This window comes from Trichosporon asahii, assembly GCF_000293215.1.
Source record: "Trichosporon asahii var. asahii CBS 2479 unplaced genomic scaffold scaffold00009, whole genome shotgun sequence".
Lineage (NCBI taxonomy): Eukaryota > Fungi > Basidiomycota > Tremellomycetes > Trichosporonales > Trichosporonaceae > Trichosporon > Trichosporon asahii.
Genome location: NW_014040915.1, coordinates 88,180 through 97,824, shown reverse-complemented (window position 1 = coordinate 97,824; position 9,645 = coordinate 88,180). Strand labels below are relative to the sequence as shown.

At 60.0% G+C, this 9,645-nt stretch overlaps 3 protein-coding genes across 3 annotated transcripts; all 3 read right to left on the bottom strand.

Annotated features, from left to right (window-relative positions):
• Positions 1–1,494: 1,494 nt before the first annotated feature.
• On the bottom strand, positions 1,495–2,406 carry A1Q1_06833 (phytanoyl-CoA dioxygenase; the record flags this gene model as incomplete). The annotated part of the gene is made up of 1 exon (XM_014327082.1): positions 1,495–2,406. One exon carries the CDS (start codon positions 2,404–2,406, stop codon positions 1,495–1,497), a length of 912 nt encoding a protein of 303 aa, XP_014182557.1.
• A 1,643-nt stretch (positions 2,407–4,049) lies between these two features.
• On the bottom strand, positions 4,050–6,159 carry A1Q1_06832 (endopeptidase; the record flags this gene model as incomplete). The annotated part of the gene is made up of 2 exons (XM_014327081.1): positions 4,050–5,292; positions 5,717–6,159. The coding sequence occupies 2 exons, from the start codon at positions 6,157–6,159 to the stop codon at positions 4,050–4,052; spliced, it is 1,686 nt and encodes a 561-aa protein (XP_014182556.1).
• A 1,283-nt stretch (positions 6,160–7,442) lies between these two features.
• On the bottom strand, positions 7,443–9,627 carry A1Q1_06831 (endopeptidase; the record flags this gene model as incomplete). Its single annotated transcript, XM_014327080.1, has 3 exons — positions 7,443–7,595; positions 7,743–7,856; positions 7,912–9,627. 3 exons carry the CDS (start codon positions 9,625–9,627, stop codon positions 7,443–7,445), a joined length of 1,983 nt encoding a protein of 660 aa, XP_014182555.1.
• Between the last annotated feature and the right edge of the window lie 18 nt (positions 9,628–9,645).

The window sequence follows — 9,645 nt, the reverse complement described above, 5'->3', positions numbered from 1 at the left end:
CGAGCGATTGCATTGTTGCCCCCCCCCTCCCCCTGCTCGCCGCCGACGCCGGCTCCAGATCGCCGCATGGCTTATGTCCGAGATGATGAGCCACCCGTGCGCACAGGTGGGCATGTCAGCTGTTCTCGGATCCTTCCGTTGAAGAGTCGCGTGATTGCAATCTCGGCGATCATCTCCGCTCGGAGAGAGTCGACATGGGTGAGACGGGCGAAGTCGAGCTACGTCACTGGTCTCGCTCTGTTTGGTTCTGATTACTGAGGAGGCGTGACATGTTGACATCCACACTTTCCGTGAATGTACACACCAGATCACGGGCAGTGGGCAGATCACAGTTAGACGGCTTCAGCCTCGGTAACTCATACTGTGGAGGATTGTCTGATTGCTGACCTCCGGGTACATCGAAGCCTGTCGCCTCTGTAGACCGTTACAGACCTACTTGCGAAGCGCCCGAGAGGCATCATCCTGTCCATTGGGCCCAACCACTCACAGTGTGCTGACCATTTCTCGCGGCTTGTCCCCCAATCTGGTAATTAGTCGTGAAGTTCGCAACGGTGTCGCACTGTGTGTACCCCCATCGACTCCCCCGATGTGATCGGATCTCGTTCAACGCTTCGTACCACACACGATCTCACGCCTTACTCGCCCCAGACTCGCCCTCAGGAAGCCGTTGAGTCGCCTACTGGTGAGACACCACCGATACGGACTCGCAGCCGAGACCCAGCCCGGCGCATAAATAAGACACCCTTCTCAGCGGTCTCTCTCTCAATCGTCATCTCTCTCACACCCCACCAGAGGACCGGACGGCCGGGCACTTTTATGGGCTTGACTTACACCACGCTGGAGAGGGCCGGATGACGGGACACATGAACCATCGCGCAGCACGGAGAGGGCCGGACGACCGGACACTAGTGCTCGACGACACGGGGATCAGACGACCGCCCATGTGCACGATACTGTCCCACCTGCTGCGTGCTGAAGGATGACGCTCCTGCCCTGTGCTGCCCAAGTCCATGACTCCTCGGCGATTCGTGGCCACTTGTCAACCCGCACACATCCACCCAGGTGTCCTCCGAACCACCTACATCCGGTCTCCAGCACACCTTCTGCTTGCGAAGGGGATTGTCAGCAAAGACAGCCCAGCAAGCGGAAGTCATCAGAAGACAGCAGGAGACATAGGTAGCCCCGCTAAGCCACCTACCAGACGCAAAGGTAGACTGTGAGTCGGTACCCGTCCTATCGCTGAAGAGCTTCCTCCTCCTTCTCCAAGCTAAACAAACTGTCGGCTCGTCACTCCGTTTCCGTAGCAACCTTTGGTTACACACACCCCACTGGTCGGCGTCAGTGACCTGTCAGCAAGTTCGCTCCGAGTATATACAACCTTTGCATCCCCCTCTTGATGCTACGCCTTCTTGTAGTCCTTATGACATTAGTCCTCTACCGGGATCGTCAGCACCCACTTCTTTCGATACTCTCGTCTACCTTCTGACAACCCCCTCACGGTGCGGAGACCTGCTTGCCGTCCCTCCAAGTGACAGGGAACAGACCGTGCTCCATCTTCTCTCCCTCCCCCAACTCCTCCCTGAGACCCGGGAACTCGGGGCTAGTGACCCACCCCCTGGGTGCGTGCCTAGTGTCGTCGCCCATGAAGCGGATACTGAACGCGCGACGGCGGTTCTGCGTCCCATTCGCGGCGTGCAGCGTGAGCATGTGGAACGCGACACAGTCACCCGGCTGCAGGTCCCACTTGAGCACCTCCGCGTCCTTGACCTCGGGCAGGTCCCGCAGCGAGCCCTCGGGGAACCACTGGGCGACATTGTCCTTGAACGTGCGGGGGAGGAACCACTCGCCCGAGTGCGAGCCCTTGACGAACTCGAGCGTCGAGGTGACAGGTACAGGGTCGAGGGGGATCCAGAGCGAGACGTTGTCGCGCCCGCTGATGTTGTAGTACGGCTGGTCCTGGTGCCAGGGCGTGCGCTGCTTCGTGCCCTTCTCCTTGACGAGGAGGTGGTCGTGGTACAGCCGCACTTCCTTCTGCGGTGCCATCAACGCCGCGGCGAGCGAGGGTGCAGGCGTGTTGAAGATGAACTCGCGGTAGGCGGGGTAGAGCTGCCAGTTGCAAAAGTCCTCGAAGAACCATCCCGGGTCGCTCTTCGAGGACGCGACCTTGTGTCGCGGGCTCGGGTCGGCGAGGTTCGTGTCGATCCCTTCTGCGAGGGCTGAGAGCTCGGAGGGAGTGAACAGGCCTCGGACAACACAGGCTCCGTTCGTCTGGTAGTCCTTCACTGTCTCGGGCGTGACGGCGCGCTGGACGCGCTCGGCGAAGGAGGCCGAAGGAGCGACAGTCGCGAGGCCGCGGGCTTGCTGTTGGAGAACAGGGCGCGCGCGCGTGAGGGTTGAAGCGAGCATTGTGCGAGTCCTCATATCGAATCACAGAGTCAACGGCGGTGGATACAACAGTTGTGTCGACGAGGTGTCGCGAGAACAAGAGAGTGGGCAACGCAGATTAAAGAGAGAACAACGAGTGGGCAAACAAGACGAAAGCGGGTCGGAAGTGTCGTGCCCGAGCGCCCGAGCCTCCAAGTCTCCGAATCAAGACGCCGAGATCCTCGGGCAACGCCGACAAGGCGGGGAATTCTGGCTACTCAGCGTGCATTCGACGCTCAGCGCTCGTTCTGTTTGGTTCTTCCGTTCCAAACGATCTGTTCATGTGACCAGCGGAGGCGTGGGAGGCGTATTGATAAGCATGATGGTCATGTCCAGTCCTCGCGTCTCCTGCGGAGGGTTAGAGGGCGTGCCGAACATGCCGAACTACTGGCCATGCCGAACGTGCCGAACGTGCCGAATGTGACTTTCGTCCGCGACGATCGGAGAAGTCCAGGGAGTCTAGAACGTCATGGGCGCCTCCCTACAGCTTTCTGCGTCACTGTGAGCCGGACTCATAGCACTCAAATAAGTGGGCGAAGCACTTTGGAAGTTGGTGAAGTGTGATGACGGAAGTTGCCCTAGGACTGGGATTGCCCCGAGCCCTGAACACTGTCACCTTCAGTCCGTCGAGATGGGCAATGCCCCGAAGGGCAGAATAAGGGGTTCGACTAACAAGAGTGAGGAGACTGTTCCAATACCAGGACCCCGTGCACTTGGGAAGTCATGAAAGCACAGTCTTAGGTGTTTCGAGGGACGTGTAGTTCTGACAAAGTCCACGACCCGATGCCCCTCGAGAAGAGCTAGATGATCAGCGTCATCCGACGGAAGGGGGTCTTCGGTCCTCATTGCCAGAGGGGGAGCAGCAGCTAGAGCGTCTTAGCCCAGTTCGGCCACGAGCTCTACGATCTCATGCAGCGACGTTCATTCGCCGTCACACTGCGTCATTTTGAGGCGCTCGGATCTCTCTGCAACCCGTGCACGCCCACCTCATCCAAGCACGCCCATCCAAGTCCTCCACTTGCCCCCCGCACGTCCTCGCACACACCCTTGTTGGGCAGCGGCGCAGTCACTCATCTGTGTCTTTGTCAGCCGTTCCTCACTTCCGGTCTGCGCGGTTCGCACAGGCCTGGTCTTGGGTTTATCTTAGGTCTTGGGTCGTGTCCGTGCCCTTCTGTTCCCCGCCTGTACCTCTCCGTTTTCCTTTCACTCGCCTCACTCGCCCTCTCGCTCGCTCGCATCGCTCGCGCGCAACCGCTCGAGCCTCCCTCAACATTCCGCCTATTCAGGTTCAAACTCTCGCACTCCTCAGGCTTGAGGCTGGCTGGCGCTGAAGTCTCCCGGCACCATTGCAACGAGCATAAAGGGGTCTGGGGCATCGCACTAGCATGAGAGATTCTAATCTTTACTACTGGGAACAATCGGGCGGGTCATGAGTCTTGTAACGCTATAGCTGGTTTGTATGAATGTGGTGGGGAGTTCTATGAAGGGTCGTCGTGTGTGGCACGAGAGTGAGTCGCAAAGATGGGGACATTAGGACTGCGGAGTCTATGAATTGATAAGGCTTTGTTGAAGATGGGGTACTCGGGGCGAGATGATGGGAGAAGAGGAAGGGGGATGGAAGTCTCTTAGACGACCGCGGCGAGGACGGCGGCAGCCGCGACGAGGGCGGCGCTCGCCTTCGTCGCCGACGCGCCGCTGCTCTTGCCCGATCCTCCGTTGTCGTTGTTCGTACCGCCACCCGTGTACGCCGGGTCGTCGGCCTTGGTGCTCTGGGTGCCGTCCGCGAGCTCCGCAATACCGACCGATGGGGGGTCGTAGCGGTGGATGGTGTAGAAGTTCTTCATGATGGCGTCACCGGCCAGCCACGCCGAGCGCTGGTACGTCTGCATGTCGTCGACGAGGCCGGTGCCGTCCTGGAACGAGCCGACGCACCACTTGCCGTCGATCGAGTCCATGATGAGATCGCCACCGTAGATCTTGAACTCCTTGCCGCCAAAGCCGATGCGGATATCCAGCTTGTCCGCGTACTTGCACGGGAAGATGGGGTAGTCGGTCTGGGAGGAGCGGATACGGTACTGCGACGAAAGACGGGTGGCGTCGGGGATCGCGTTCCAGAAGGCGTTGAACTGCTCGCGCGGCATGTAGACGAGCGACGTGCCGCTGTCGAGCACGAGGTCGGTGTGCGTCGCGCTCTCGCTCGTCTTCTCGACACGGAGCGAGGAGATGGGCACACGCCAGAACGGCTGGCGGCTGCTCGTCAGGTCGACCCAAGTGATGTCGCCCTTGATGAGGGAGCTGTCGTAGCCGTTCATGGAGATGCGGCCGCCGTTCGTCATGCTCTGCAGCGGCTTCGTGCCCTGCATGTTGCTCGGGTCCTCCTGCTCCTCCTCCATCGAGGGCGTCTTGCGCGTGTCACGAGCGAGGTAAAGGCCGAACATGGGGTTGTTCCACGCACCCGCCTCACAGAGGTTCTGCCAGAACGGCGTCGGCTTCGAAGGCACCTGCCACGACCAGCCCGAGAGACCGATCGCGTCCGTGAGAGCATACGTGCTCATGTCCTTGACGTAGTCGGCCGCGCCGAACTCCTGCGTGCCCTTCCATCCACCCATCTCCACCGTATCATTGTAAGCGCCGCCCTCGACATAGCCCTTGCCGTATGTGACCGAGAAGGGCGCGCCGGACGTCTGCGAAGTCGAAGACGCCTGCTCGTCGTAGCTAGCGTGTCCGCGGCACACAGAGTCCTGGCACTTGGAACCGTAGACCCACAGCGTCGGGGAGCCAGTGTCGATGTGCGTCGTGAAGTTTTGCGGGGGCGTGCCGATCGACACGGGGACGGTGTACAAAATGTCGCCACCCCAGTTCGTGAGCCTGTGTGCGTCAGCTCCCAGTTCTTTGGTAATGTCTCGCGCATGTGTTCTGCCAACTCCCGATGACATTCTGCCGGGCGCCGAGACCGGCTGTGCGAGTCTGGCCAAGTGGCACACAGCGCCCTCGGCGGAGGAGGAATGTCTTGGCGGCGCGTCCGCAGCAGATATTCGGGTGCGCTTCCTGACTGACTGCGATGCAATGTAGAGGCTGGTGGTGGCGAGCAGACGCAGTGCGACGCACCGCGGAGGACATGTAACAGCTGTGGCGAGCTGAGCTTAATCCTCGGTGTGCTCGGCGATCTTCACTCCACTGTGCTGCCGAGGTTCCTCCACACGCTTGCTCCACCCTCTGAAGTATAGCTTGGATGTTCTTGGTGACGGCGGAGGACATGCTACACACGCAGCGCACGTCGCTATGTACTCACTCAGTCTCGCTCGTGCCTCCGTTTCCGTTGTTGCCGAATCCTGATCCGTCGCCGGCCGAGGTTCCGTCCTTGCCTCCTCCCTCAGTATCGTTTCCGGAAATCTGGCGCTTCTCGAGCATAATCTCGTTGACGAGGTTACGTTTCCTCTGCTGGTGGGCGTCGACCTCCTTCTGAAGGGAGCGCTTGCGCTCATCGTCCAGCATCCAAGAGTACTTGGCGCGGGTGCGGAGGTGTCGCTCGTCAAGGCCGAGGACGAAGGCCTCGAGTTCCCGCTCGGTCGGGGGTGCGTTCGGGTCGCGCTTTTGGATGCCGCCGATGACGACAGGAGAGAGCTTGGACGGGTCAAAGTAGCCCAGGTCGACGTGCGTGGCCTGGTCGCGCGGCAGGAGGGCTGCCGAGCCCATGGTGGCCAGGAGGGCCAGCGCGGTCGTGGTGGGGAGCATGCCGACTAAGGACAGACGGGGTCGGGAGTCGGGGAAGTGTTCAGGTGGTCGCGAGTGTTCGTAGATTGAATGTAGTGTTCAAGTGTCGACAAGAAGTGTAGCGCAGATGTTCGGTGAGGATGAAAGGAAGATGAGAGGGGGATATAAGAGTGTGGAAGGAAAAGTGAGGTTGTTGTGAAGGAGGATTGTTGATGAGTGATGGAGTTCTGGTCGGCGGCGGCGGAAAGAGTGGTGCACAGCCTGTGGGCGCCGTCGGTGAGTGGACACACACGCGGTGAGCCCACCCAAAGCAAGCAAGCGAGCGAACAGTCGCGCTGCAGGTCGCCAGGAAATTTCGGTAGGGTCCGGCTGAATGCAGAGAGAGAGCCTGGGTTGAGCCTGGGCGTGAATGGAGCTGACGCAGGGAAAAGACAGGGCACAGAGGGTGAGCCCCGCATTACCGCATTACGCTGCTGCTGCGGACGCGCGGCGGCGCGCTTGGCATTTGCACGGAACCGGACAATCAAGGCGTCAACGGGGACAGTGCATCCCGACGCCACAGTTCTACCTCAAAGCTGACTGAAAACAACAAAAGCCTTGATGTTGTTCTAGCGCGAAAGCGATGCGCGCAAACTGAGCGCGCTGAGCGTCTATGATCCGCGCATAAGCGTCTCAGCGTGGTACTAAAAAGGTCGATCGGATCATCAGGCTGAACTGGACTCGTAGGGCGGCGGCAACTCTGCGCAGGGTGGGAGAAGGTCGCGGCCCTGGGAGCGTCTCTACCGACATGATGTAATTCACTCCCTCTCTCCTCGTCCTGGTCGACGTCACCGCCTCCCACCAATCACAGCATCAAGCTCTGTCCCACCCACACCGATCTGCAATCCCCGTTCCTTGCATGCCTTGGAAGCCATGACCGAGAACCGACGGCAGTCACGGGGTCGTACCATGATCGACACGTTCGTTAAGCATCGCAGCGCCAAGTACAAGACAATCTGATTGTTTCAAGCTGTGCGGTATGGCCGGGTAGAGGCGGCACAGCATCTCTTATCTCGCTGCTAGAAGACGGCGTTAAGGCGAAGATGGTCAACTGGAGATAGTCTTACGCGGGTTTAAACTCACCGCAGATTAGCCAGATCAGCGCTTACGGTCGGTGCCGAAGGAAAGCTGTATGGGTGCGCCGGGCCATCGCTGATCACTCACAGAACCTGATCGTCGCTATGCTTACACCGCTCAAGCAGCGCAGGCGGCGGCTGCGTACTAACTCCCTCCTTGATTTTCAAGAAGCACAGCATCTTCATTCATTAAGACACCGGCTGTTCTTCGTGACCTCTCCGAGTCTTGAGACGGAGTGGGTGGCCGTCCGGGTCCGAGACGAACGCCATGTTGTTGCCGCTCACAACTCGATCTTGCCCCCCAGATCCTATTGTTTGACCGACAGGCTGGGGATGATCAAACTAAGAATTGGTCGCTGATCGCTTCACCGAGGATCAGCGCTATGCTTGTAAGAAAGCTTGCATCGCACACACAGGTCCTATTCTAACTACGGAAACTATACACAGAGCCCGCGCTGCAGTGTACACTGCCCGCGGCTCGTCACTTACACAGTTCTTTTCACGTCTATGGAAAGTCTGGGCGTACTGCCCAGCGTCTGCCTCTCTCCCAACCGTCATGCAGTTGTTGAGGGCAGAGAGGCAGAGGTTGAGATGACGATGGGTCTTAGAACGCAGTGAACCAGCTCCAGCCCACATTTCCATTACTCCCCACACTGACCTTCCAGATACCGTTGTTGCCGACGGTGCTAATGCTCTTGCCGCGGAACTGGGCGCTCGCACAGCCGGCGCAGTTGGACGAGGACGAGCTCCACGTCCAGCTCCATCCGGGGCTGTAGCTGGTCGAGTACTGGATGATCCGGTACCCGGAGCTTGAGGAGGAGGAGGAAGAGGAAGACCAGGTCGAGCCACCGCCGTGGGGACGGCCGGGTGGACCGGGACGAGGCGGCCGGTTGTTGTTCCAGTTACCGTTTCCGTTCCAGTTGCCGTTGTTGCTGCCGCTGTTGTTGCCGGAGTTGTTGCCATTGCCGCTGTTCTGGCCGTTGCTGGTACCGTTGTTGTTGCTGCCTCCGCTGCTGCCGCCGTTCACGTTGCCGCTGTTGTTGCCGCCGCCGACATTTCCGCTGCCGCCGATGTTACCACCACCCTGGCCCTCGAGGTTGGGTCCGTTACCGCCTCCACCTCCATTGTTGTTGAGCATCTGGAGAATCTGCGCGACCTCGTTTTGCTGCATGACCTCTTCCTGGGAGTAGGTCGCGTTCAATCCAACCCGTCCCTCGAGGAGCGCCTTGATGCTCTCCTGGGTAAGGGGACGGTTGAACTCGGGCTTCAGGTCGACGAAACCAACGCGCGGAGGGTTGGTCTGGTGGATCGTGTAGAAGTTCTTGAGGAACGCGGCGCCGACGAGGACAAAGTTGGGATAAGCCTGCGCGAGGGGGGATAGCGTGACGGAGCCGATACAAGTCCCGCCCGCCTGGTAGAGGACCAGATCGGTCGATTGGATCCAAAATACACGGCCGCCGAATGTGATCGAGACTTTCTGCTGCGGGACCGAACGGCAGGGGAAGGCAAAGAGCCCCTCACCGGCATACGAGGCGCCCGGGATCTGCTCGTAGAACTCGGTCACTGCCTTGAGCGGCAGGCCGAGGCCGGGCGAGCCGCTGTCCATGAGACTAATGCAGCCGGCGAGGTTCACGCTGTGTCCGTTGACGCTGAGCGACTCGGAGGCAATGGTCCACTTGTCCTGCTGGTCTGTGCCGTTCGCATACCTGACCTTGGGGTTCACGACATCGACCCACGTCACATCGCCTGTCGTCAGACTCTCGTCCCACCCGCCCAAGGTGAGAGATCCGCCATTGATGGCCTCGGTCTTGTAGGGATCCTTGTCGCCCGTGTTGCGCGACATGTGCAGGCCGAACTGGGGCGCAATGTCCGAGTTGCCGTCGTGGTTGGCGAGAAAGGTGTAGAAAAAGGGCGGGGACGTGATCGCCGCCGCGTTCCGACCCATACCCAGCAGACCGGAGATGTTCGTGCCGTGGAAAGGCGCGGTGCCGGCCTGGTTCACGACGCCGAACTTGAAGTTGGTCACCTCAAAGGGTCCCACAGACACCACGTCACGGACGTACTGCCCCTTCGTGGCGCCCGCGGCGTAGGTGATGTTGTAGGGCGAGGAGTCGCTCACGTTCGCGGTCGAGCTGTGCGACTGCTCGTACTTGGTCGTACTGGCCTCGCAGGCGGCGGAGGTGCAGTTCTCCCCGAAGACCCACATTGTAGACGAGCCCGTGTCGACGAGGAGCTCGTGGTCCACGCCCGGAGTGCCGATGTGCACGTGCACGGTGTAGCGCGAGTCGCCGGCCCAGTTGATCAACTTGTTGTTGTGCTCAGAGACCGAGGTTGAGGTGCTGACACCGTTGTCCTGCCCGTTCGTTGAGGACATGGAGCCGGAACCACCACC